The following is a 24,057-nucleotide window of genomic DNA, read 5'->3' on the forward strand; positions in this document are numbered from 1 at the left end:
AAAAGGGAGAAAAAAAAAGAAAGGAAAAAAAGAAAAAGAAGGAAAGAAAAAGAAGAAGAAAAAAAGAAAAGAAAAAAAAGAAAAGAAAAAAGAAAAAGAAGAAGAAAAAAAAAGTAAGAAAGAGAAAAAAAATTAAAAGGTTTAGGGTAGATTGGAGTTTGGGGCCTTTGAGCAATTGTAAAGAAAATAAAATAGTTTGGGTTTTTATTTGGCTTTTTTGGAGTTTCATTTAGTTGTTTTTAAACTCTAAATTTGTAAACTCTAATATATTTCAATATAAAAAATAATTTAAAATACTCTAAAGAGCCTAAACCCTAATATCATATACCATATCCTAGTTTGAGGTTTTTGGGCAATTGAAAAAAAAATGATTTGAGATTTCGTTTGGCCGTGTTGGAGTTTCGTTTAATTGTTTTTAAACCCTAAACCAATAAACTCTAATACCTTTTTATATAAAAAATAATTAAAAATATCCTAAAGGACCTAAACCCTAATATTCTATACAATATCTTAAATAATATAGAGTATAAATTATAAAGTATATAGAATTTAGTGTATATATTATAGAGTATAAATAATATATTAATTTTATTTATTCATGATACTAATTTTATTTCATAGTATTTGCCTCCAGCGCGCATTATATTCATCACATATCACATGAAACCTACCATATAATTTGGTTTTTTTCAATGTTTTTTATCAATGTAGTAGATAATATGTTAAATAAACATATTGTGAAGTTTCATTCAAAATTTCCGTATTTTGATAATAATTTCCATCGTTTCCGTCGAATTTTTGTCGAAATTTAAAAATCTTCGAAATTTCCGTCGAAATTTCCATCGAAATTTCCATCGAAATTTCCTCGAAACTCAAAATTTTATTCCTTGGCCCTAATATGGCACAAATTTTTTTTCCAAAGGGTAATATTAGGGTGCTCTAATTTTCATGTCAATTAAAAATTTTAATATTGAACGTAAGTATATATATGTCATCTATGTTTTGTGGCAGAATTTTCTTATAATGAAAAACTATATTTTTTACACTTAATGATCTAAACACCCGCTACACACTCTTTGATCATAAACAAACTCACCAAATTAAAACCTTTTTTTTTTTTTTTTTTTTTGAAAGCCAATGGCTGAAATTTTATTAAGACAGATTATGCAATATACAGCATCCAAAAGCCAAATAGGCAAAATATACTAAAAAACACTCACTCCCGTGTGAGAAAGAACATACTGAGCCAAAGAGTGTGCGACACCATTGCAGCGCCGCCCACTGAACTGAAAAACCTCATCAAAACCGCCGCCCATCGGCCACCCCACCGTCGCCGAGATCACCGAAAACCGCCGGCCACACGGCTTTGGAAAATTTACAACTCCACAAAGCGTGCAGCGAAGACACCGGGCATCAATCTGCAGCTCCCCTTTAAACATATTCGCATCACAAGGTATGATATGTCTGCAGCACCGCCATAAATTTTTTTTTTATCTTACTAGGCACCTGCAACTGCCAGAGTTTCCGCCAGAATTGATGTTGATTTGTATCAGTAGACGAGCCACCAGCAGCATATTCAGTAACCTTAAGGCTCTTAGCTAGCCAATACCCACTCTTGACCGAATAAACCCCCCCCCTTTTGCATAATGCCAAATGAACTTATCGCATCGCTGGCCAGAACCCAAATGAATACTAGTGATTAAGTCAGCTTCCTCAATCTGGAAGTTATCATAAAGAAGAGCATAATTCCACCCCCCGTAAGAGTGAATAAGTCACACACTTTAATTCAGATCAACGGCTAGCAAGGGAGGAGATTGAATCTGAAAAGTAGTAGGAGAAGGTAACCAAGGATCCACTGGATAGTAGCGCCCCTTCAGACAGCCATCAAAGTATCCGGGGCTGTCACCAACCTCCAGCCTGTTTTCGCAATAAGAGCTTTGTTGAATACCTGAAGATCCCTAAAACCAAGTCCACCCTTAAGTTTCTATTCACACAAACCATCCCATGCAATCCAAGTTCCCTCTTCTTATTGTAGTTGTTTGTCGACACTTATAAGTATGAGTAGTTGTAAATGTTCTATAGTGACCATCGTATTTTTATGTTTTAAACCTATGCGTATTAATTACTTTCTTGTAAATGTGTCTTTACAAATTAATAACATGTAAAGAAACACAATGCAAATTACTATTTTTAACATAATTTTACTCAATTACATGAGTTGTAACTGACTGACAATTAAACTACAAGCAGACCATTATTCAAAAATTTGGGTCAAACATTTGAATCCCCACATCATTCGACCAGAAAAGCGGGTCATGCATGGAATTGAAGAAACAATTTTGCAAAATAAGGCTATAAAATGCATCACAATGTTTGATCATACATCTAGAACACCTAAATGGGCATAGCAAACCATACCTGAAGAAAGACGTGTGCTAAAGGCACATTGGCTATATATAATATATTGATTGCATGTGCTAATCTGTGAGACCCAAATTGTTAATTGGGCTGAATTGAACGAAATGCTTCGGCTATTAAAGAAAAAAAGGATCGATTTCCAAGCGGGTGGTAAGAAGCTTAATTCAAGCTAGGTAGCTAGATAGAGATGCAACAGCTGGAATATATATTAAAGCAAGAACAATCGATAAGTTCACGGAATTAATTATATATGCAACAGCAATAATAATTAGGTATTATGATCATGTAATTAGATCATCGTCCTTCCTAGTACTATTTTATTTTGTTCTATAGAATATTTTAGGCTTAGGTATTTGACTATATACATATTCCAGAGCTTATCAATCCTTATAGTTTGGGCAGCCTAATCTAAATTTAATTCTGGGGTACATTTTATACACGTTGCATAAAAGTCAGTGTTTGACTTACTACTCCAAAAATAAACACCTCGACTATTCATCAACTATCTTATGGAAAAACAAAAAATATAAATTCTCCAAATTTAAAAAAAGAACAAATTAACAAAATTCCTTTTCTTTTGACCCATATTACGCGTTAACATAAATAAGAATGCAAATGGATGTGTGGTCCACTGCAACCCCACTCCCGTTTCAATCAAGGCTTCCATTTATTTGAAGATATTCAGTTAGTCCTCAAAATTCATTAATTACTGATTAACTAGCAGTCCCATCTCGCTCAGTCAACATTTCTATTCAAACATGCATGAGCTGTGTAGAAACCTCCCTGGTCAAAGAAGTAGCTACATATATATGTTTGATAAGTGAAAATATCATCTAAGGATCGAACCTACCTAGCTACAAATTAAGATGTAAGAATATGCATCGAATTAACTAGTAATAAAATTTTGTATGTACGTAAGGTTGATTTATGATTTGGTCAAAACCGAGTACTATTGCTAGATCATTTGATAGAAATGTAAGCCGGCCGGCCTTGAGGCTAGGCGGGCTGGGCGACCGCCTAGGGCCCAGCCTAGTTTAGGGCCTCCTATTGTAAGTTGGGCATCTCCCTCTTACTATGTTATTCAGTATTTCAGTCCATTAAATTAAAAAATAATAATAATTAATTGTATATTAATTTTTGTCGAAGGTAGTAGAAGACAAAACGATTTAACTTTTCACTTTTTCCGATCTCTTCCTTTTCGTCTGATCTATCTCCAGTTCTCCACTGTGGTCCAGTACTCTCTTGCTTTCTTTTTTTTTATTCACAGTACTCTTGCAATTTTTCTTATCTTCTCTTTTCATAATTTCATTGATTCATTCTATTTCTATTCCTCTGGACCTCTTCGTTCGTCTATATCACTCTCAATCACACAGTACAATTGAAGAGAAAATAAAGAAAATCTAAGAGAAAGCTAAAAAGAGGTAAAACCTTTTTTATTTTATTTTTTCAATTTGGACTTAGAATATTAAAAATTGTTTAAGAAATTGATCAACAAAATTAACACACTTTCTGAATCTATATATTTTTGTGGTTTGGGCTGTTTGGCTTACAAATTACAAATTTACAATACAATTTTTAATTTTTTATGCGTATATATATAAATTGATTTGGGCTGTTTGGTTTGGGCTGTTTGGCTTGGGCTGTTTGGCTTATATATAAATTGATTATCAATTTTTAATTTTTTATGCTTATATGCTTGTAACTTTGTAACTTGTAAGCCTTGTATACAATACAATTTGGGTATAAACAAATATCTTAATATCTTATTGTCAATGACTCAATTGTCATTTTGTGAGAACTGCATGTGCGGCTGGCTGCCATGCCCACTGATTGTATTATATAATTTGTCAATTTGTATATTGTGACTTTCTGAATAGGGAAAAATTTACAAACAGGACACATACTTTGATGACTATTTCATTTCAGGACATTAATTTTGATTCGTGTTAATGAAGGACACATACTTTTATTTTGTTTTAATTAAGGACCCTGTTTTATCTCAACTTTGGCTCGACATTGGACCCATCAAAACTCTACCAAATTTAGCAAACTTATACTTGATTTAAAGCTATGCATCTCCTCTTTACAACCATATAAACATTACTTAAATCGGACATCTACAACTCCAGATAATCGGCCCTAAAGTAGGGTACCTGAAATTGTTTGATTTTCCAAATAAGCGCCAAACTAATATTTTAATTTTTTGAATCTTGACTAGCGTGGATATAATTATTTGTAACAAATAAGAAATTAAAGATGTTATATGCCAAATTATTTTATATACAAAAGTTCAAGTAATAATTGGTATCTCTAGCATTATTTAATTTTTATTTGTTACATTGTCTGCATTATTGAACCCAAGCTTAATTATATGTTCTCGATCCGCTGACTAGTTTTCATCACATATATATGCCTATACATATCGATCATAATTTAGAATCCCAGCCCATTAGCCCTTACAGACCAGCAAAGGGCAACACACACTGCTGAAAATGGTTTCCCCGTCAAGATTTCTATCCTTCCTTTCTCCCATTTTTCTGCTACTCATCATCACTCAATTAGCCCTTGCCCAGCCACCTTTTCTATACTCCTCCTGTTTAAACGACAAAGGCAACTACACCACCAACAGTAGCTACCACAAAAACCTCAATACCCTTCTCACCTCCCTTCCCTCTATCAACGGCAATGGCTACGGCTTTTACAACTCCTCCTACGTCAGCCAAGACTCCCCCAACGACCAAGTTTATGCAATCGGACTCTGTAGAGGAGATGTCAACGTCTCCGATTGCCGTTCTTGCCTTAATGACTCTACACATGCTCTCACACAGCTCTGTCCCAACCAGAAGGAAGCTCTTGGTTGGTACGACAATTGTATGTTACGCTACTCAAACCGCTCCATATACGGGGTCGTTGAAACTATGCCCGCTTTCTATTTATGGAACCCACAAAACGTAACCTCCTCAGGTGTTGATGGGTTCAATCAAGAGCTTAGGACCTTACTGGAAGGCCTGAGAACTGAAGCTGCTGCTGGTGGTTCTCTTCGTAAGTTTGCAATCGGAAACAGAAGCGCTCCGACTTTTCAAACAATATATGCACTTGTGCAGTGCACGCCGGACCTGTCGGAGCTAGAGTGCAGCGATTGCTTGGATGGTGCTTTTGGAGATATCCCAACATGTTGTGCCGGAAAAGTCGGTGGGAGAGTTGTTAGACCCAGCTGTAACTTTAGATATGAGGTCTACCGCTTGGTTGACCCAACAACTGTGGAACCACTGCCTTCGCCGCCACTGCCACCACCACCAATATTTCCTCCTCCACTATCGAGCAACACTAATACCACAATTTCAGGAGGTACGTATATATACATGTCCCATATTGCATTTGAAGTTGCAAAACATTGGGTTTTGGTTATGGTAAATTTTGGATGCGCCCTCCAAAAAATTCATATTCTTCTGTTAAAAACTCTTGTTATTATTTTTTTTTTTTTGCGTTAATATTTTATTTTTCCTTTGCATTAGAGGGAACAAAATTCTGAACTTAGCTTAACTCTAACCTATTACCCTACCAACCCGATTATCCTTTGTAACTTTAGGACTTTGAATTTAGATCTCACCTGCTAAATAAAAAGTCATAAGATCATAGTCTATAAAATATCAAATTCAGTAAATTAATGGAAATTTGGGCTACGTCCTAGTGATCCCACCATATCTATCAATTCTTCTTATAATAAGTTGCAGATGTTGTTGGATCCTCAAACTTTATTAATTTGATGATAACTCATGATTAATTAATTAATTAATTGTTACCTACTGGATATGGATCGATCACCTAATGCATGTATATTGACAACGCTGTAATCAGAGAAGATTTCTAGTTTTTGCAGGATCAAAGAGTAACAAATCCTGGACTATCATCATTATTGTTGTGCCAATCATTGTTTCTCTAGAACTAATAATATCTATCTATATTTGCTTAAGAAAGACGAAGGCAAAACCTGAAGCACTTCAAGGTACTGAAACTAAATCAACTTTATTGAAGATTTACATTCCATTCGATTTGGCGAAGCCTAAACGAACTTTTTTTTGTTAACTTGTTCGTCAGGCGAAGATGTAGATGAAAGAACTGCGGAATCCTTGCAATTTGACTTTGAAACCATAAGAGTTGCCACAGATAATTTTTCTGAAGCAAATAAACTTGGACAGGGTGGATTTGGTTCAGTTTACAAAGTAATCATACAACATTATACATATATATACATGAGCAACATTATTTATGTTCAATAATTAGATACGTTACGTTTCAGATTCCTTGAACGCAATTAATATTATTCTTTTCATTTGTCTGTTTTATTTTGATCTTTTTTCAGGGTAAACTTTTCAATGGAGAAGATATAGCAGTGAAAAGACTCTCTATGAATTCTGGACAAGGAGATTTAGAATGTAAAAATGAGGTCTTGTTGGTGGCCAAGCTCCAACACAGAAATTTAGTTAGGCTCCTAGGTTTTTGCTTAGAAGGAAGTGAAAGGCTTCTTGTTTATGAATTTGTCCCCAATGCAAGTCTTGATCACATCATATTTGGTATGGCTAAAATTCTAACTTTTTTTAATTAGCATTAAAAGGGTATATTACATCCATTTGTTTGGCATGCAACAAACACCATATATAACCGAAATCTTATTTTGCATGAATATATAGACCCAAACAAGCGTGCACAGTTGGACTGGGATAGGCGCTACAAAATTATTGTAGGCATTGCTCGAGGGCTTGTTTACCTTCATGAAGATTCTCGCCTTAGAATTATTCATCGTGATCTCAAGGCTAGTAACATTTTGATAGATGAGGAAATGAACCCCAAAATTTCAGATTTTGGTATGGCAAGATTGTTCGTGCTTGACCAAACTCAGGGAAATACCAGCCGAATCGTAGGAACCTAGTAAGTACCCCAACATTCTCTAAGGACTTGTTATTTGTTTTAAGCTATATATATATATATATATATCAAAAGTTTCACGAATCTTCATTCATATTAGTTAAAGTTGGCCTTTCTTGTTGTTCATGTGCAGCGGATATATGGCTCCAGAGTATGCCATGCATGGACACTTTTCTGTTAAGTCCGATGTTTATAGTTTTGGTGTTTTAGTTTTAGAAATAGTAAGTGGACAGAAAAATAGTTGTTTCCGCCATGGTGAGAATGTAAAGGATCTTCTAAGCTATGTAAGTAAAAATATTTATAGTTTTGATTTGTTACTGCAATTGAATACAACGAAAGAAAGAAGTTTATCTCTAATTTTGTTTCTGCATGCAAATTCACAAATCATTTTAGGCATGGAAAAGTTGGAGGGAAGGGACAGCTTTAAATCTCATAGATTCCACATTGAGGAATGGTTCAAGAACTGAAACAATGAGATGCATCCACATTGGACTATTATGTGTGCAAGAAAATATAGCTGATAGGCCAACCATGGCTTTTGTTGCTCTAATGCTTAATAGCTACTCTCTCAGTCTCCCAATACCCGCAGAACCATCATTTTATGCATAGTAGTGATGGTTCTGACATGTGTTTGGGATGGGAGAATAATTTAGGAGGGACAACTGGGTCGGATCAATCCAAGACTAACTTTGTCAAAGCGTCGGAAAATAAGGCTTCCTTGATTACCGAAGTATATCCTCGCTAGATAGTGATTGAAGATGAAAACTGGGTTTATGAAATTATAATGTAAGTTAGCATCCCTTTTATTCTTTTTCCATTTTAATGGTTTGGTTCATTCATTGTTTAAGTAGGTGCTAAATAAGGTTTGTGTATGCCTTGCAATTCACGGCCTATATAAGATGTAATGGAAAGTAAGACTTCTTTTGTTCTATGGGACAGTGTCATCACTCAGCCTAGAATGTTCCAAGTCGAAAATGAATAATGGAGTTGAATGTACAAATATAATCAAACTACGGAGCGACCGATGACTCGCCATTGAAAACTATATGCTAGTAAATTTGCTCAGCATCTTGTTTTAGTTTAGGGTTAATTACAAATATATACCTCAACTATACATCACTTGTCAACTGGGTATCTCATGTTCAAAAACTTTCATTCGGGTACATCAACTTCAATATTTTGTCAACTTAGTACCTCCGTTACTTTGACCGTTAGAAGGACCGTTAACTGCCTATGTGGCGCTGACATGGCATAAGCGGACCCACCACTAAACGTTGACTTGTCTTTTAAAAAAGCCACGTGGACAAAAATTAATAAAAAAATCAATAAAACCCTTAAAATTATATAAAATTGAAAAAGAAAAAAAAAAAAAAAAGCCAGGCCCGGCCTTCCCTGCCCGGCCTCACCTCCCCACCTAGCCATTTCATTCCCCCTTCCTCCCTCACCCTTCCCTCACCCAGGCCACCCCCTCCACATCCCCCGTCCTTCCCCCCGCCACCCCACCCCGACCAGACCCGACCTACCTCCCTCCTCTCACTTTCTCTTTCTCTTTCTCTCTGCCTTCCCTCCCTTCTGCAACACCTCTTTCTGCAACCCAGCCCCAGCCAGCTCCATCGCACCCCCCCATCCCAGCCCACCCCTATCCTGCCCAACCCAGCCTCTTCCTCTTCCTCTTCCCCGACGCCCCTCACCCTCAATTTGCACGAACACTTGCACACAGTGCTCCACCGAACCTCTCTCTGTCATTTCCTACCAAAAAAAAAAACTCATTTTACAAACACAAACCCAAACCCAAATTAACATTAAAAGTTTACAAAAATTAAAATGAAATCCTACTTTGATGATAATGGGGAAGTTGTTCTTGGCGAAGCGTCCGACCCATCGGTTGAGCAAGCCTTCGATGTCATCCCAGTGGCTGAGGTCGTAGACCCAGCTCACAACGTCGGAGACGGCCCAGTCCTTCTGGAAACGCTCGGTTTGGACCCTTAAACGGTGGCGTTTGGGGATGTCTTGCTTGCCGAGGCCGCGAACTCGGGTGGGGACGTGGTGAGTGCCCTGATCGTAGTTGACGGAGACCTGCTTCTTCTTCTCATGGAAGGCTGAGGTGGAGGACTCGTTGTTCGGGTTTGAGGGTGAGGGGTGAGGGAGGTGGAAGGGGTGGCCTGGGTTTGGGGGGGAGGGGCGAGGGAGGTGGAGGGGGTGGCCTGGGTTTGGGGGGGAAGGGCGGGGGAGGTGGGGGGTGGCCTAGATTTGGAGGGGAGGGGCGAGGGAGGTGGAGGGGTGGGCCAGGGGGGTTGGGTTTGTGGGGGCAGGCCGGAGGAGGTGGGGGGTGGCCTGGGTTTGGGGAGGAAGGGCGGGGAAGGTGGAGGGGGTGGCCTGGTTGGGGGAAGGGTGGGGGAGGAAGGGGAGGGAGGGTGCTAGGTGAGGGTTGGCTTTTTTTTTTTCAATTTTATATAATTTTAATGGTTTTTTTTATTTTTTTATTAATTTTTGTATATATAGCTTTTTTTTAAGACAAGTCAACTTTTAGTGGTGGGTCCGCGTGTGCCACGTCAGTGCCACATAGGCATTTAACGGTCTTCCTAACGGTCAGACTAACGGAAGTACTAAGTTGACGAAATATTGAAGTTGAGGTACTCGAATGAAAGTTTTTGAACCAAAGGTACCCAATTGATAAGTGATGTATAGTTGAGGTATATATATGAAATTAACCCTTTAGTTTAATATCACCACCTATCTTAATATATGTCATATGTTCTATAAGCTAACCATAGTTAATTATAGAATAATTAAACAATAAAAAATACTTATTTGTCATCCCAAAAAGTTTAATTAGTTTAGGATTAAAAAAAAATTGCCCGCTATTCGAACTTAACTTTTTTATTAGTAGCGCCAACACATTATTTACACCCACTTTCAAAATTCAAATTACAAAAATTTATTACTACACCCAACAATTGTTCCACAAATACCTTTATAAAAATTCAACATAGACGCTCAACACTATACCCAACTTATTCTTACTCTCTAAACCCAACAAATTTATCTTTATCCCCATCACATTTTTTACACTCAATTATAAAATTAAAATTATAAAAATTTATTATTATACTCAACACACTACCTATTTCTATTCTCTATACCCAAGACCATCACCATCACCATCACCATAACCACCCACTTCAAGTCTTCATTAGCCTTCCACCTTTCTCTCTCTTTCAAAAATGTTATGAAGTATCAACTAGTATTTGGTAAATTTTAATATAAAACTGTTGTGGCTGTTTATAATTATTAAAATAGAAATAATGCTGAAAGTGTTTTTGATTTATTTGTTTGGTAAAAAACAGGCATTTTTCTTGCTTATAATTTTTGGTCTACAAATTTATATTAATATTAAAATTGCTAAAATCAAAATAATTAAATAAATATGCATATTATTTTTGTAGGTATATTATAATTTTAATGGTGCAAATAAAATATCATAATTAATCATCAATATAAAATTAAAGATATATTGGGAAACTAAAATTTGTAACTAATAGGCCCAACAACTTGCATTCACTATAGTTTTGAAAAGCAGGTGGATAACTTCTTTTCAAAATTGTAGTGAATGACCTAGAATAGTGAAACACTACAGTTTTTTGTTTTTTTACCAAACACCAAAATTGTTGTAAATAACCTAGAATTGTTATTCACAACCACTTTTGGGTGTCCAACAACAATTTCAAACGGACCGCGGGCCCTTAATCTTATGTGGCGAAATTAAATAGTATAATTCATCTTACCTAATTTCTCTTTCAATTCCTTCTCTTCAACCCTCTCAATTAGACCTAACAAATAGGTCAGGTGAAGTGGGTTTGGGTCAAACCTAACATGACTCGTTAGCGATAACAAGTGAACCTGACTCGACCCGTTAATCAACGGGTGGCAAAAACTTCAACCCGAACCCAACTCGAAAAATAACGGGTATACACGACCTGACCCGTTTTTACCCTTTAATAAAAAAATATACATTTTTCAAAAAAAAAAAAACTTGAATTAAATATACTTTATGTCATAAATAAATACATTTTATCACATAAATAAATATATTTATTACATAAATGTATATTTTAAATATTTCACATAAAAAATATCTAAGAAATGTACAAATTAAATGATAAATCTCATAAATAAAAATATATTTATTCCTTAACGGGTCATATCGGGTACCCACGAATTGACCCGATCCGACCCGTTATTTTAACAGGTCACTAACGGGTGACACTAATATCAACCAAGCCCGATAACCTCGAACCCGAACCCGTAAATTAATATCTGCCTACTTAATCAATCTTGATCTCCATGTAAATTGAAATCCCTTTTCATTCTTTGATGATACTCATGAAATGGATCTAATTGAATTTTCACTGTGATATGAATGATATATATCATTTCGATTTGCCTGATGTTTTAGGGATTTTCCTGGTGTTATTTTGATTGTTCTGTTGTGTATGAATGTATTTGGCAGATAATTAGAAATGAGGCTGACGTTCACAAAGCTGTTGAGCAGGCTCTTCGCGAAGAAAGAGATGCAAATGGGTCTCAATATCGCTAGTAAGACTACAGTCTTGTACAAGCTCAAGCTCGGAGAAATCGTCACCACCATCCCTACCATTGGTCAACCCCAATTCCTTTCAATGACTATGACGGCACCGGCATCGGCGTATTCTGGTTTGAGTTTGAGATCGGAGATTTGAACGCTGACGGCAAAGCCTAGGGGTTTCAGTTTCAGTGCATTTAGTGAAACTGAATTTGAGTTCACTGAAACTGAATTCTGGTTTAGAGTTTCAGGATACTGATTTCAGTTTTTAGTAAAACTGAATTCAATTTTTAGAGAAACTGTTTTTAGTGAAACTGAATTCAGGTTTTAGTGAACTGAATGATGTAATTGTTTTTGTTTTGTCAAGTAATGGTGTAATTATATATATTTTTTTTTCTCGTTGAAAAATAATGATGTAATTATTTGTGTATATATTACATCATTATCAGTGTAATTAATTAAACTGTAATTAAATTGCGTCAGGAGAGTAATTTAGGAAATATAAATTATAGGGAGTTTTGAGAGAGTTTCTAAATAAGTGGGGTTTTAGAGAAAATTTTTAGGGTGATTAGGGAGTTTTAAATTACGAACTACAAAATTAAAGTACCTAGCCTTACCCTATTTTATATCAAAGATTGAATTGAATTAGTCTTCCAGGCGTCTGGTAACTGGTAGGAAGCTTCAAGCAAACTAGAGATGCATGCAACACCTGGAATATTATTATTAAAGCAAGAATAATATATTTATTTATGAGAAAAGTTTAAGGCATTCTGATGTTCATGTAATTAGATCTCGTCCTTCGATCCTGGTACTATTTTAATTTTTTTTTTCTTTTAAGCTAGCCAATACCCACTCTTGACCGAATAAACCCCCCCCCCCCTTTTGCATAATGCCAAATTAACTTATCGCATCGCTGGCCAGAACCCAAATGAATACTAGTGATTAAGTCAGCTTCCTCAATCTGGAAGTTATCATAAAGAAGAGCATAATTCCACCCCCCGTAAGAGTGAATAAGTCACACACTTTAATTCAGATCAACGGCTAGCAAGGGAGGAGATTGAATCTGAAAAGTAGTAGGAGAAGGTAACCAAGGATCCACTGGATAGTAGCGCCCCTTCAGACAGCCATCAAAGTATCCGGGGCTGTCACCAACCTCCAGCCTGTTTTCGCAATAAGAGCTTTGTTGAATACCTGAAGATCCCTAAAACCAAGTCCACCCTTAAGTTTCTATTCACACAAACCATCCCATGCAATCCAAGTTCCCTCTTCTTATTGTAGTTGTTTGTCGACACTTATAAGTATGAGTAGTTGTAAATGTTCTATAGTGACCATCGTATTTTTATGTTTTAAACCTATGCGTATTAATTACTTTCTAGTAAATGTGTATTTACAAATTAATAACATGTAAAGAAACACAATGCAAATTACTATTTTTAACATAATTTTACTCAATTACATGAGTTGTAACTGACTGACAATTAAACTACAAGCAGACCATTATTCAAAAATTTGGGTGAAACATTTGAATGCCCACATCATTCGACCAGAAAAGTTCTAAAAAGCGGGTCATGCATGGAATTGAAGAAACAATTTTGCAAAATAAGGCTATAAAATGCATCACAATGTTTGATCATACATCTAGAACACCTAAATGGGCATAGCAAACCATACCTGAAGAAAGACGTGTGCTAAAGGCACATTGGCTATATATAATTTATTGATTGCATGTGCTAGTCTGTGAGACCCAAATTGTTAATTGGGCTGAATTGAACGAAACGCTTCGGCTATTAAAGAAAAAAAGGATTGATTTCCAAGCGGGTGGTAAGAAGCTTAATTCAAGCTAGGTAGCTAGATAGAGATGCAACAGCTGGAATATATATTAAAGCAAGAACAATGGATAAGTTCACGGAATTAATTATATATGCAACAGCAATAATAATTAGGTATTATGATCATGTAATTAGATCATCGTCCTTCCTAGTACTATTTTATTTTGTTCTATAGAATATTTTAGGCTTAGGTATTTGACTATATACATATTCCAGAGCTTATCAATCCTTATAGTTTGGGCAGCCTAATCTAAATTTAATTCTGGGGTACATTTTATACACGTTGCATAAAAGTCAGTGTTTGACTTACTACTCCAAAAATAAACACCTCGACTATTCATCAACTATCTTATGGAAAAACAAAAAATATAAATTCTCCAAATTTAAAAAAAGAACAAATTAACAAAATTCCTTTTCTTTTGACCCATATTACGCGTTAACATAAATAAGAATGCAAATGGATGTGTGGTCCACTGCAACCCCACTCCCGTTTCAATCAAGGCTTCCATTTATTTGAAGATATTCAGTTAGTCCTCAAAATTCATTAATTACTGATTAACTAGCAGTCCCATCTCGCTCAGTCAACATTTCTATTCAAACATGCATGAGCTGTGTAGAAACCTCCCTGGTCAAAGAAGTAGCTACATATATATGTTTGATAAGTGAAAATATCATCTAAGGATCGAACCTACCTAGCTACAAATTAAGATGTAAGAATATGCATCGAATTAACTAGTAATAAAATTTTGTATGTACGTAAGGTTGATTTATGATTTGGTCAAAACCGAGTACTATTGCTAGATCATTTGATAGAAATGTAAGCCGGCCGGCCTTGAGGCTAGGCGGGCTGGGCGACCGCCTAGGGCCCAGCCTAGTTTAGGGCCTCCTATTGTAAGTTGGGCATCTCCCTCTTACTATGTTATTCAGTATTTCAGTCCATTAAATTAAAAAATAATAATAATTAATTGTATATTAATTTTTGTCGAAGGTAGTAGAAGACAAAACGATTTAACTTTTCACTTTTTCCGATCTCTTCCTTTTCGTCTGATCTATCTCCAGTTCTCCACTGTGGTCCAGTACTCTCTTGCTTTCTTTTTTTTTATTCACAGTACTCTTGCAATTTTTCTTATCTTCTCTTTTCATAATTTCATTGATTCATTCTATTTCTATTCCTCTGGACCTCTTCGTTCGTCTATATCACTCTCAATCACACAGTACAATTGAAGAGAAAATAAAGAAAATCTAAGAGAAAGCTAAAAAGAGGTAAAACCTTTTTTATTTTATTTTTTCAATTTGGACTTAGAATATTAAAAATTGTTTAAGAAATTGATCAACAAAATTAACACACTTTCTGAATCTATATATTTTTGTGGTTTGGGCTGTTTGGCTTACAAATTACAAATTTACAATACAATTTTTAATTTTTTATGCGTATATATATAAATTGATTTGGGCTGTTTGGTTTGGGCTGTTTGGCTTGGGCTGTTTGGCTTATATATAAATTGATTATCAATTTTTAATTTTTTATGCTTATATGCTTGTAACTTTGTAACTTGTAAGCCTTGTATACAATACAATTTGGGTATAAACAAATATCTTAATATCTTATTGTCAATGACTCAATTGTCATTTTGTGAGAACTGCATGTGCGGCTGGCTGCCATGCCCACTGATTGTATTATATAATTTGTCAATTTGTATATTGTGACTTTCTGAATAGGGAAAAATTTACAAACAGGACACATACTTTGATGACTATTTCATTTCAGGACATTAATTTTGATTCGTGTTAATGAAGGACACATACTTTTATTTTGTTTTAATTAAGGACCCTGTTTTATCTCAACTTTGGCTCGACATTGGACCCATCAAAACTCTACCAAATTTAGCAAACTTATACTTGATTTAAAGCTATGCATCTCCTCTTTACAACCATATAAACATTACTTAAATCGGACATCTACAACTCCAGATAATCGGCCCTAAAGTAGGGTACCTGAAATTGTTTGATTTTCCAAATAAGCGCCAAACTAATATTTTAATTTTTTGAATCTTGACTAGCGTGGATATAATTATTTGTAACAAATAAGAAATTAAAGATGTTATATGCCAAATTATTTTATATACAAAAGTTCAAGTAATAATTGGTATCTCTAGCATTATTTAATTTTTATTTGTTACATTGTCTGCATTATTGAACCCAAGCTTAATTATATGTTCTCGATCCGCTGACTAGTTTTCATCACATATATATGCCTATACATATCGATCATAATTTAGAATCCCAGCCCATTAGCCCTTACAGACCAGCAAAGGGCAACACACACTGCTGAAAATGGTTTCCCCGTCAAGATTTCTATCCTTCCTTTCTCCCATTTTTCTGCTACTCATCATCACTCAATTAGCCCTTGCCCAGCCACCTTTTCTATACTCCTCCTGTTTAAACGACAAAGGCAACTACACCACCAACAGTAGCTACCACAAAAACCTCAATACCCTTCTCACCTCCCTTCCCTCTATCAACGGCAATGGCTACGGCTTTTACAACTCCTCCTACGTCAGCCAAGACTCCCCCAACGACCAAGTTTATGCAATCGGACTCTGTAGAGGAGATGTCAACGTCTCCGATTGCCGTTCTTGCCTTAATGACTCTACACATGCTCTCACACAGCTCTGTCCCAACCAGAAGGAAGCTCTTGGTTGGTACGACAATTGTATGTTACGCTACTCAAACCGCTCCATATACGGGGTCGTTGAAACTATGCCCGCTTTCTATTTATGGAACCCACAAAACGTAACCTCCTCAGGTGTTGATGGGTTCAATCAAGAGCTTAGGACCTTACTGGAAGGCCTGAGAACTGAAGCTGCTGCTGGTGGTTCTCTTCGTAAGTTTGCAATCGGAAACAGAAGCGCTCCGACTTTTCAAACAATATATGCACTTGTGCAGTGCACGCCGGACCTGTCGGAGCTAGAGTGCAGCGATTGCTTGGATGGTGCTTTTGGAGATATCCCAACATGTTGTGCCGGAAAAGTCGGTGGGAGAGTTGTTAGACCCAGCTGTAACTTTAGATATGAGGTCTACCGCTTCGTTGACCCAACAACTGTGGAACCACTGCCTTCGCCGCCACTGCCACCACCACCAATATTTCCTCCTCCACTATCGAGCAACACTAATACCACAATTTCAGGAGGTACGTATATATACATGTCCCATATTGCATTTGAAGTTGCAAAACATTGGGTTTTGGTTATGGTAAATTTTGGATGCGCCCTCCAAAAAATTCATATTCTTCTGTTAAAAACTCTTGTTATTATTTTTTTTTTTTTGCGTTAATATTTTATTTTTCCTTTGCATTAGAGGGAACAAAATTCTGAACTTAGCTTAACTCTAACCTATTACCCTACCAACCCGATTATCCTTTGTAACTTTAGGACTTTGAATTTAGATCTCACCTGCTAAATAAAAAGTCATAAGATCATAGTCTATAAAATATCAAATTCAGTAAATTAATGGAAATTTGGGCTACGTCCTAGTGATCCCACCATATCTATCAATTCTTCTTATAATAAGTTGCAGATGTTGTTGGATCCTCAAACTTTATTAATTTGATGATAACTCATGATTAATTAATTAATTAATTGTTACCTACTGGATATGGATCGATCACCTAATGCATGTATATTGACAACGCTGTAATCAGAGAAGATTTCTAGTTTTTGCAGGATCAAAGAGTAACAAATCCTGGACTATCATCATTATTGTTGTGCCAATCGTTGTTTCTCTAGAACTAATAATATCTATCTATATTTGCTTAAGAAAGACGAAGGCAAAACCTGAAGCACTTCAAGGTACTGAAACTAAATCAACTTTATTGAAGATTTACATTCCATTCGATTTGGCGAAGCCTAAACGAACTTTTTTTTGTTAACTTGTTCGTCAGGCGAAGATGTAGATGAAAGAACTGCGGAATCCTTGCAATTTGACTTTGAAACCATAAGAGTTGCCACAGATAATTTTTCTGAAGCAAATAAACTTGGACAGGGTGGATTTGGTTCAGTTTACAAAGTAATCATACAACATTATACATATATATACATGAGCAACATTATTTATGTTCAATAATTAGATACGTTACGTTTCAGATTCCTTGAACGCAATTAATATTATTCTTTTCATTTGTCTGTTTTATTTTGATCTTTTTTCAGGGTAAACTTTTCAATGGAGAAGATATAGCAGTGAAAAGACTCTCTATGAATTCTGGACAAGGAGATTTAGAATGTAAAAATGAGGTCTTGTTGGTGGCCAAGCTCCAACACAGAAATTTAGTTAGGCTCCTAGGTTTTTGCTTAGAAGGAAGTGAAAGGCTTCTTGTTTATGAATTTGTCCCCAATGCAAGTCTTGATCACATCATATTTGGTATGGCTAAAATTCTAACTTTTTTTAATTAGCATTAAAAGGGTATATTACATCCATTTGTTTGGCATGCAACAAACACCATATATAACCGAAATCTTATTTTGCATGAATATATAGACCCAAACAAGCGTGCACAATTGGACTGGGATAGGCGCTACAAAATTATTGTAGGCATTGCTCGAGGGCTTGTTTACCTTCATGAAGATTTTCGCCTTAGAATTATTCATCGTGATCTCAAGGCTAGTAACATTTTGATAGATGAGGAAATGAACCCCAAAATTTCAGATTTTGGTATGGCAAGATTGTTCGTGCTTGACCAAACTCAGGGAAATACCAGCCGAATCGTAGGAACCTAGTAAGTACCCCAACATTCTCTAAGGACTTGTTATTTGTTTTAAGCTATATATATATATATATATCAAAAGTTTCACGAATCTTCATTCATATTAGTTAAAGTTGGCCTTTCTTGTTGTTCATGTGCAGCGGATATATGGCTCCAGAGTATGCCATGCATGGACACTTTTCTGTTAAGTCCGATGTTTATAGTTTTGGTGTTTTAGTTTTAGAAATAGTAAGTGGACAGAAAAATAGTTGTTTCCGCCATGGTGAGAATGTAAAGGATCTTCTAAGCTATGTAAGTAAAAATATTTATAGTTTTGATTTGTTACTGCAATTGAATACAACGAAAGAAAGAAGTTTATCTCTAATTATGTTTCTGCATGCAAATTCACAAATCATTTCAGGCATGGAAAAGTTGGAGGGAAGGGACAGCTTTAAATCTCATAGATTCCACATTGAGGAATGGTTCAAGAACTGAAACAATGAGATGCATCCACATTGGACTATTATGTGTGCAAGAAAATATAGCTGATAGGCCAACCATGGCTTCTGTTGCTCTAATGCTTCATAGCTACTCTCTCAGTCTCCCAATACCCTCAGAACCAACATTTTTTATGCATAGTAGTGTTGGTTCTGACATGTGTTTGGGAAGGAAGAACAATTCAGGAGGGACAACTGGGTCGGATCAATCCAAGACTAACTTTGTCAAAGCGTCGGAAAATGAGGCTTCCTTGATTACCGAAGTATATCCTCGCTAGGTAGTGATTGAAGATGAGAACTGGGTTTATGAAATTATAATGTAATTTAGCATATCTTTTATTCTTTTTCCATTTTAATGGTTTGGTTCATTCATTGTTTAAGTCGGTGCTAAATAAGGTTTGTGTTTGCCTTGAAATTCACGGCCTAAATAGGCTGTAATGGAAAGTAAGACTTCTTTTGTTGTATGGGACTGTGTCATCACTCAGCCTAGAATGTTCCAAGTTGAAAATGAATAATGGAGTTGAATGTACAAATATAATCAAACTACGGAGCGACCGAGGACTCACCATTGAAAACTATATGAGAGCAAATTTGCTCAGCATCTTGTTTTAGTTTAATATCACCACCTATCTTAATATATGTCATATGTTCTATAAGCTAACCATAGTTAATTATAGAATAATTAAACAATAAAAAATACTTATTTGTCATTCCAAAAAGTTAATTAGTTTAGGATTTTTTTTAAAAAAAGATGCCGCTATTCAGACCCAACTTTTTTATTAGTAAGGCCAACAGACTATTTACACCCACTTTCAAAATTAAAATTACAAAAATTTATTACTATACCCAACAATTTTTCCACAAATACTCTTATAAAAATTCAACATACATACCCAACACTATACCCAACTTATTCTTACTCTCTAAACCCAAGAAATTTATCTTTATCCCCATCACATTTTTTACACTCAATTATAAAATTAAAATTATAAAAATTTATTATTATACTCAACACACTACCTATTTCTATTCTCTATACCCAAGACCATCACCATCACCATAACCACCCACTTCAAGTCTTCAGCAGCCTTCCATGCACCTTCCTCTCTCTTTCAAAAATGTTGTGAGTGCAAAAAACAGTATCAATTAGTATTTGGTAAATTTTAATGTAAAACTGTTGTGGCTGTTTATAATTATTAAAATAGACATGATGCTGAAAGTGCTTTTAATTTATTTATTTAGTAAAAACCATGCATTTTTCTTGCTTATAATTTTTGGTCTACAAATTTATATTAGCATTAAAATTGCTAAAATCAAAATAATTAAATAAATATGCATATCATTTTTGTAGGTATATTATAATTTTAATTGTACAAATAAAATATCATAATTAATAATCAATATAAAATTAAGAATATATTGGGAAACTAAAATTTGTAATTAATAGGCCCAACAACATTCACTATAGTTTTGAAAAGCAGGTGGATAGCTGCTTTTCAAAATTGTAGTGAATGACCTAGAATAGTGAGACACTACAGTTTTTTTTTTTTTAATCAAACACCAAAATTGTTGTGAGTAACCTAGAATTGTTATCCACAACAGCTTTTGGGTGTCCAACAACAATTTCAAACGGGCCGCGGGCCCTTAATCTTATGCATGTGAAATTAAATAGTATAATTCATCTTACCCAATTTCTCTTTCAATTTCTTTTCCTCAACCCTCCCAATTAGACCTGACAAATGGGTCAGGTGAAGAGAGTTTGGGTCAAACCTGATACGACTCGTTAGCGATAACGGGTGAACCCGACTCAACCCATTAATCAACGGGTGGCAAAAACTTCAACCTGAACCCAACCTGAAAAATAACAGATATACACGACCCAACCCGTTTTTACCCTTTAAGAAAAAAATATACATTTTTCATCAAAAAACACTTGAATTAAATATACTTTATGTCATAAATAAATACATTTTATTACAAAAATAAATATATTTATTACATAAATGTATATTTTAAATATTTCACAGAAGAAATATCTAAGAACAATAATACTAGTTGTCCCACATTTTTTTTCCCACATTTGTATCCCACATGATGTGTCATTACTTTACTGGAAGGGTATTTCTTTTTTCTTTTTTAGGTTTTATTTTTTAATTTTTAGTGTCTAATGTATGAATGTCATGTAAGATGGTATGAAATTGTGGCCGGTATAAAAATGTGGTAAGTGTAGCATTACTGTATCTAAGAATTGTACAAATTAAATGATAAATCTCATTAATAAAAATATATTTATTCCTTAACGGGTCATAATGGGTACCCGCGAATTGACCCGATCCGACTTGTTATTTTAACGGGTCACTAACGAGTGACACTGATATCAACTCGGCCCAATAACCTCGAATCCGAACCTATAAATTGATATCTGCCTATTTAATCGATCTTGATCTCCATGTAAATTGAAATCCCTTTTCATTCTTTGATGATATTCATGAAATGGATCTGATTGAATTTTCACTGTGATATAAATGATATATATCATTTCGATTTGCTTGATGTTTTAGGGATTTTCCTGGTGTTATTTTGATTGTTCTGTTATATATGAATGTATTTGGCAGATAATTAGAAATGAGGCTGACGTTCACGAAGCTGTTGAGCAGGCTCTTCGCGAAGAAAGAGATGCGAATGGGTCTCAATGTCGTTAGAAAGACCACCATCTTGTACAAGCTCAAGCTCGGAGAAATCGTCACCACCATCCCCTCCATTGGTCAGCCCCAATTCCTTTCAGTGACTAATACGGCACCGGCATCGGTGTATTCTGGTTTGAGTTTGAGATCGGAGATCTGAACGCTGATGGGAAAGCCTAGGGGTTTCAGTTTTAGTGTATTTAGTGAAACTGAATTTGAGTTTACTGAAACTGAATTCAGGTTTAGAGTTTCAGGATACTGATTTCAATTTTTAGTGAAACTGAATTCAATTTTTAGAGAAATTGTTTTTAGTGAAATTTCTTTTAGTGAAACTGAATTCAGTTTTTAGTGAAATGAATGATGTAATTGTTTTTGTTTTGTCAAGTAATGGTGTAATTATAATTTTTTTTTCTTGTTGAAAAATAATGATGTAATTATTTGTGTATATATTACATCATTATCAGTGTAATTAATTAAACTGTAATTAAATTGCGTCTGGAGGGTAATTTAAGAAGTATAAGTTATAGGGGATTTTGAGAGAGTTTCTAAATAAGTGGGGTTTTAGAGAAAATTTTTAGGTAGTTAGAGAGTTTTATATTACGAACTACAAAATTAAAGTACCTAGCCTTACATTATTTTATAGCAAATATTGAATTGAATTAGTCTTCCAGGGGTCTGGTAACTGGTAGGAAGCTTCAAGCAAACTAGAGATGCATGCAACACCTGGAATATTATTATTAAAGCAAGAATAATATATTTATTTATGAGATAAGTTTAAGGCATTCTGATGTTCATGTAATTAGATCTCGTCCTTCGATCCTGGTACTATTTTAATTTTTTTTTTCTTTTCTACAATATATTGTAGGCTTGCGTGTCGAGAAAGTATCAATTCCTTATATTCTGGGCAGGCCGGACCTGGGCCACATGCCATATACTACACCACCTCTGTCAATTTGTCCTAAAAAATATTTAAATATATCTACCTACCGTCCCGTCTCTATCCACATTTTTTTTTTTTTTATGAATCTACATCCACATTTTAATTGTGTAAGAAATATGTATATATGCAGTGCGAAACCACACTAGTCAAAGAAGCTAGCACGTTAGGTTTGATTAATAGGGGTGGCAATGGGCATGAAAGGAGCCAAGATACTTTTTAACTAATGAAATGCATGACATAATAAGTAATTTTTAACTACATAATATTCATATAAAAAAGTACACCTGCAAAATTAGTGGGACTGTAGTTGAGTGGTCCAGACAATCTACGATGATATGAGTGTAAATAAATTACTGAAAAAAATGATATGAATGTATGTATATGGGAGAGTCCTCGATCATGTGAGAACATGAGAAGGTTTGATGTCTTAATACAATTGTAATTGTATCGGTATGCCTAACAACTTTTTTTTTATAAAAAAATAAATTAACTTTACTAAATAGATTAAACTTAGATTGTAAAGGAGTCGACATGACTTATTTATTAAACAGGTTAAGTCAGTCATTTGCAGGTTACATGGGTTGATTTGAAAATGACTTGTTCTTTAATAATGTTTATTGGGTTTTACCTGAATTTAAACAAATTAACCTATTTATGCTCAATTCAAATTCGCTAACTTTTGCATTGGTTTCGAGCTGTATAATTGTGCCATGTTAATAACTACCACTCCTAAGGTTTTATGCTGTAGTGTTAATTACATAAATATGACCATTGAAAATTAATATATTTGAACAATGTCAAATATGCTGTAGTGTTAATCAAGCCTCTGGCTTTTCTCTCAAAAAAAAAAGAAAAAAAAAGTCAGCTATTACCGACGGTGATCATCGTACTAGCATAAAATTGAAACACATACTTGTAGCTAACCAATGGAAATCGGTTGATTTCATTATAACTTAATGTTTTTATTTATTATGAAAACATGTGGAATGGATGTTTGTATCACTAAAATATTACTAGATAATCATAAAGTTTTAATGGGTTGAAAGATTCATGGAAAAATTGAATATTTACTGTGCATTTATAGACCATTAATGCATATATGCGAATGTTTTTAGTTGAGTTGAGGTCAGAATTAACGGCGCTACATTTTCACCACCCCAAGATCATTTTACTTATTACATTCCTCTGTTTTATAGTACTAGTGGTAGAGCTGGACCCTGTTCGCCCAGACCCAGACCCAGTAGTTGACCCCAATGGCTACATCTCCGGCCCACTACTGTTTTGTTGAATCCCAAGACCCAGTGTATCAAGACAACCAACGTTCATCACCTCGGATTCCTCCAATCCCAATTATTCCATCTTTAACAGAACATACCCCCCATGTGGCTAAATTCGATCGAAAATTAAGAAAAATGCGCCTTTTCACTAATGTGGCTTATGGTA

At 35.0% G+C, this 24,057-nt stretch overlaps 2 protein-coding genes across 2 annotated transcripts; both read left to right on the forward strand.

Annotated features, from left to right (window-relative positions):
• The first annotated feature begins 4,895 nt into the window (after positions 1-4,895).
• Positions 4,896-8,089, forward strand: LOC147298638 (cysteine-rich receptor-like protein kinase 25). Its single transcript, XM_086245476.1, is given in 8 exon segments — positions 4,896-5,766; positions 6,290-6,424; positions 6,517-6,641; positions 6,782-6,992; positions 7,110-7,347; positions 7,478-7,628; positions 7,738-7,940; positions 7,942-8,089. Coding segments are annotated over 8 exon segments (2,067 nt in total). The 5' UTR covers positions 4,896-4,910.
• A 7,985-nt stretch (positions 8,090-16,074) lies between these two features.
• Positions 16,075-19,477, forward strand: LOC147298639 (cysteine-rich receptor-like protein kinase 25). Its single transcript, XM_086245464.1, has 7 exons — positions 16,075-16,945; positions 17,469-17,603; positions 17,696-17,820; positions 17,961-18,171; positions 18,289-18,526; positions 18,655-18,805; positions 18,915-19,477. Exons 1-7 carry the CDS (start codon positions 16,090-16,092, stop codon positions 19,266-19,268), a joined length of 2,070 nt encoding a protein of 689 aa, XP_086101590.1. The 5' UTR covers positions 16,075-16,089; the 3' UTR covers positions 19,269-19,477.
• The last annotated feature ends 4,580 nt before the right edge of the window (positions 19,478-24,057 follow it).

The sequence above is a fragment of the Dryas octopetala genome, chromosome 1, assembly GCF_963921425.1.
Source record: "Dryas octopetala chromosome 1, drDryOcto1.1, whole genome shotgun sequence".
Lineage (NCBI taxonomy): Eukaryota > Viridiplantae > Streptophyta > Magnoliopsida > Rosales > Rosaceae > Dryas > Dryas octopetala.

What these genes read in the sequence shown, in the direction of transcription:
- LOC147298639 (XM_086245464.1), top strand. Translation starts at nt 16,090, where the DNA reads ATGGTTTCCCCGTCAAGATTTCTATCCTTCCTTTCTCCCATTTTTCTG. An exon ending in TAATACCACAATTTCAGGAG is followed by an intron (nt 16,946 to 17,468) that starts GTACGTATATAT and finishes GAAGATTTCTAG; the next exon opens with TTTTTGCAGGATCAAAGAGT. An exon ending in AAAACCTGAAGCACTTCAAG is followed by an intron (nt 17,604 to 17,695) that starts GTACTGAAACTA and finishes CTTGTTCGTCAG; the next exon opens with GCGAAGATGTAGATGAAAGA.